This window comes from Aplysia californica, unplaced genomic scaffold (assembly GCF_000002075.1).
Source record: "Aplysia californica isolate F4 #8 unplaced genomic scaffold, AplCal3.0 scaffold00010, whole genome shotgun sequence".
NCBI classification, from domain to species: Eukaryota; Metazoa; Mollusca; class Gastropoda; order Aplysiida; family Aplysiidae; genus Aplysia; species Aplysia californica.
Genome location: NW_004797280.1, coordinates 1,533,182 through 1,535,512, shown reverse-complemented (window position 1 = coordinate 1,535,512; position 2,331 = coordinate 1,533,182). Strand labels below are relative to the sequence as shown.

The 2,331-nt window shown below is 47.1% G+C and overlaps 1 protein-coding gene across 1 annotated transcript in view; it reads left to right on the top strand.

Annotated features, from left to right (window-relative positions):
* LOC101859612 (AT-rich interactive domain-containing protein 1A) overlaps window positions 1-2,331 on the top strand; it is a gene marked incomplete in the record, with an annotated part of 116,122 nt that overhangs the window by 7,287 nt on the left and 106,504 nt on the right. Inside the window, 1 exon segment of the mRNA XM_035970046.1 lies at window positions 1,130-2,215. Coding sequence (XP_035825939.1) covers window positions 1,130-2,215 — 1,086 coding nt within the window.

Sequence of the window (2,331 nt, the reverse complement as noted above, 5' to 3'; positions counted from 1 at the left end):
CCCTCCCTCTCTCTCTTTCTCTCTCTCTCTTTCTGTGTTCTTTCCTTCTGTACCTAGCCTATTTTCTAAAAATAATTTACCTTGATATTCTTTTTACTATTCTTGCGCGACTGACTGATTAAGATTAAGCAAGCCATTTGCTTGCACACTCATTTTCTTACGAGCCATTGTTTTTTTAATTCATCAATGTGCCTAGTTATTTGTTTGTTTCAGTTTTTATTTGTTTATTAATACATTTTTATTTCTTTTTTTTGTTTGTTCTTTTATGGAATGTAATTTAAACAATAAATAATGTATTCATATTTCTTTGTTTCTCCATGTGATAATTAATATTAATGTCAAAGTGATCTGTTTCTATGGCTTAGTTGCTTTCCCAAGCATATTTGGTGCTTTAATTGCTTAACGATTTATTTGTTACTATACAACAAATCCTTCCCAAAAAATGCCGTTATTCCGTTTAACATTGATGCCTTTTATATCTTAATGTATTTTGTTCTTGGTTCTTCAAAGACTGACCAATTTTCCTCCCGTATTAAGTCTCAAGAGCAACTTTGACGGGGCGGGGGGGTTGGTTTGGCTTGATTTTATTTTTGTTTTTGTTTTTTTCGTCTTCATTTTTTTCCCTTTTATTTTTTATTCTAAAAAAAAGTCATTTGCACAGGCCCATGATTTACTATTATTCCGTTTCCATTTCAGCGTATATTCTAGTTAAATTACCCTGGGTTGAACTGTCTTCAAAGACAAGAATTAATAATAATATAATATTCTCTCTTTTTCATATCTCCGCTTTAAAAATTAATCCTCTTGCGATTTTCTCTGGAGTCCATTCTTTGGTCTCTGTCACTTTCTACGAAGACTGACTTTAGTACATTTCCACGACCTCCAATGCAAAGAGTAATGATTAATACCTGGTATTTGCTATCCGCTTTGAGGACCAACTTTAGTCCACAACGTTCAATACAAAGAGTCATCATCATCATGGCCTTTCTCACACTGCACCAGGGTATAGGCCACGGACAAACACTTTGCACCTTTCTCTATACTAGTCTAGCCTCTTGATGTTATTCCACGTATGCAAAGAGTAGTGAGTCGTAATATTCATGATTCCCTGGACATAATTTCTCTGCAGACAAACGGCAGCACCGGTATGGATTCCGACGCGGAGTCAGACACCTACAGCGAGGGGGGAGACGTGGTGGGAGATCTCAGCGCCGACAAGCTGGACCCGGCCGAAAGGGTCCTGTACGAGAAGCTGAAGCAGCAGGAGAGGGAGGAGAGGGAGGAGATAGAGAGGGAGCTACAGGAGCACGAGGAGGCGCTGGTCCTGCACAACTCCCAGCTCCGCGCCAGGGAGAAGGAGATGCACCTGGTACAGGAGCGCATGCAGCAGCGGTCAGAGCGGGAGCTGGATCTGAGCACTGGCGGAGCAAGGGGCGGGGTTAGTCTGCCGGGAAAACCCCCCGGAGTACCCACAGCACCGGCGTCCGTGGTGGGTGTGACGTCAGTGGCCAACACGAACGGGGGCTCTGTCGGAGGGGGTAGTGGTATCATTGACAGCATGAGCAGCAGCATTACAACAGGGAGTGTTGCTCCCAACGGGGCGGACATGTTGAACAGTATTAACAATAACAACAACAACAGCAACAGTAACAACGGGAGTTGTAACAAAAACGGTAGCGGTATCAGTAACAGTAACAATAACAACAATGTCGGCAGTGTTGGTAACAATAAACCCAGCAACGCCAGTGGCGGCGGTAGCAGCAGCAGCTCCAGCACACCCTCGGTCGGCAGCAGCGGCGGTGGGGGCAGCAACAGGATCAACAGCCACGGACCGCCGCTCCCGGAGAGCAACGGTGACGTCATGGGAAATAACAAACTATCGGCGTTCCCCGAGGATTTCCGCGCCCACCTCCACAACAGCGCCAACTTCTTGTCGTCGTTCCCCCTGGGCCACCCTCTGGCCCACGCCCACCTGGCGCTGGGCGGCCATCTACTGGGCAGGGAGATGAAAGGACTGGAGGCGGTCAACCCCTTCCACCCGCTCCTGCCTAATCACAGCGCGTTCCCGAGCCCGCCGTCCCCCGTGGAGCGCTACCCGCCGGCCCCGACCACGCCCCACTCGCCCATGGGGAGTTTGCAGCCTTCACCTTCACCCGATGACCCCAACGGCGAGAACCGGTCACACAACTGGACGTTTGAGGAGCAATTCAAACAGGTACAGGTACTTGTCCTTTTCTTATCTCTCCGAATTCCTCAGGCTGCATGTGGACACTGGTGGTGATGATGATGATGATGATGATGATGATGATGATGATGATGATGATGATGATG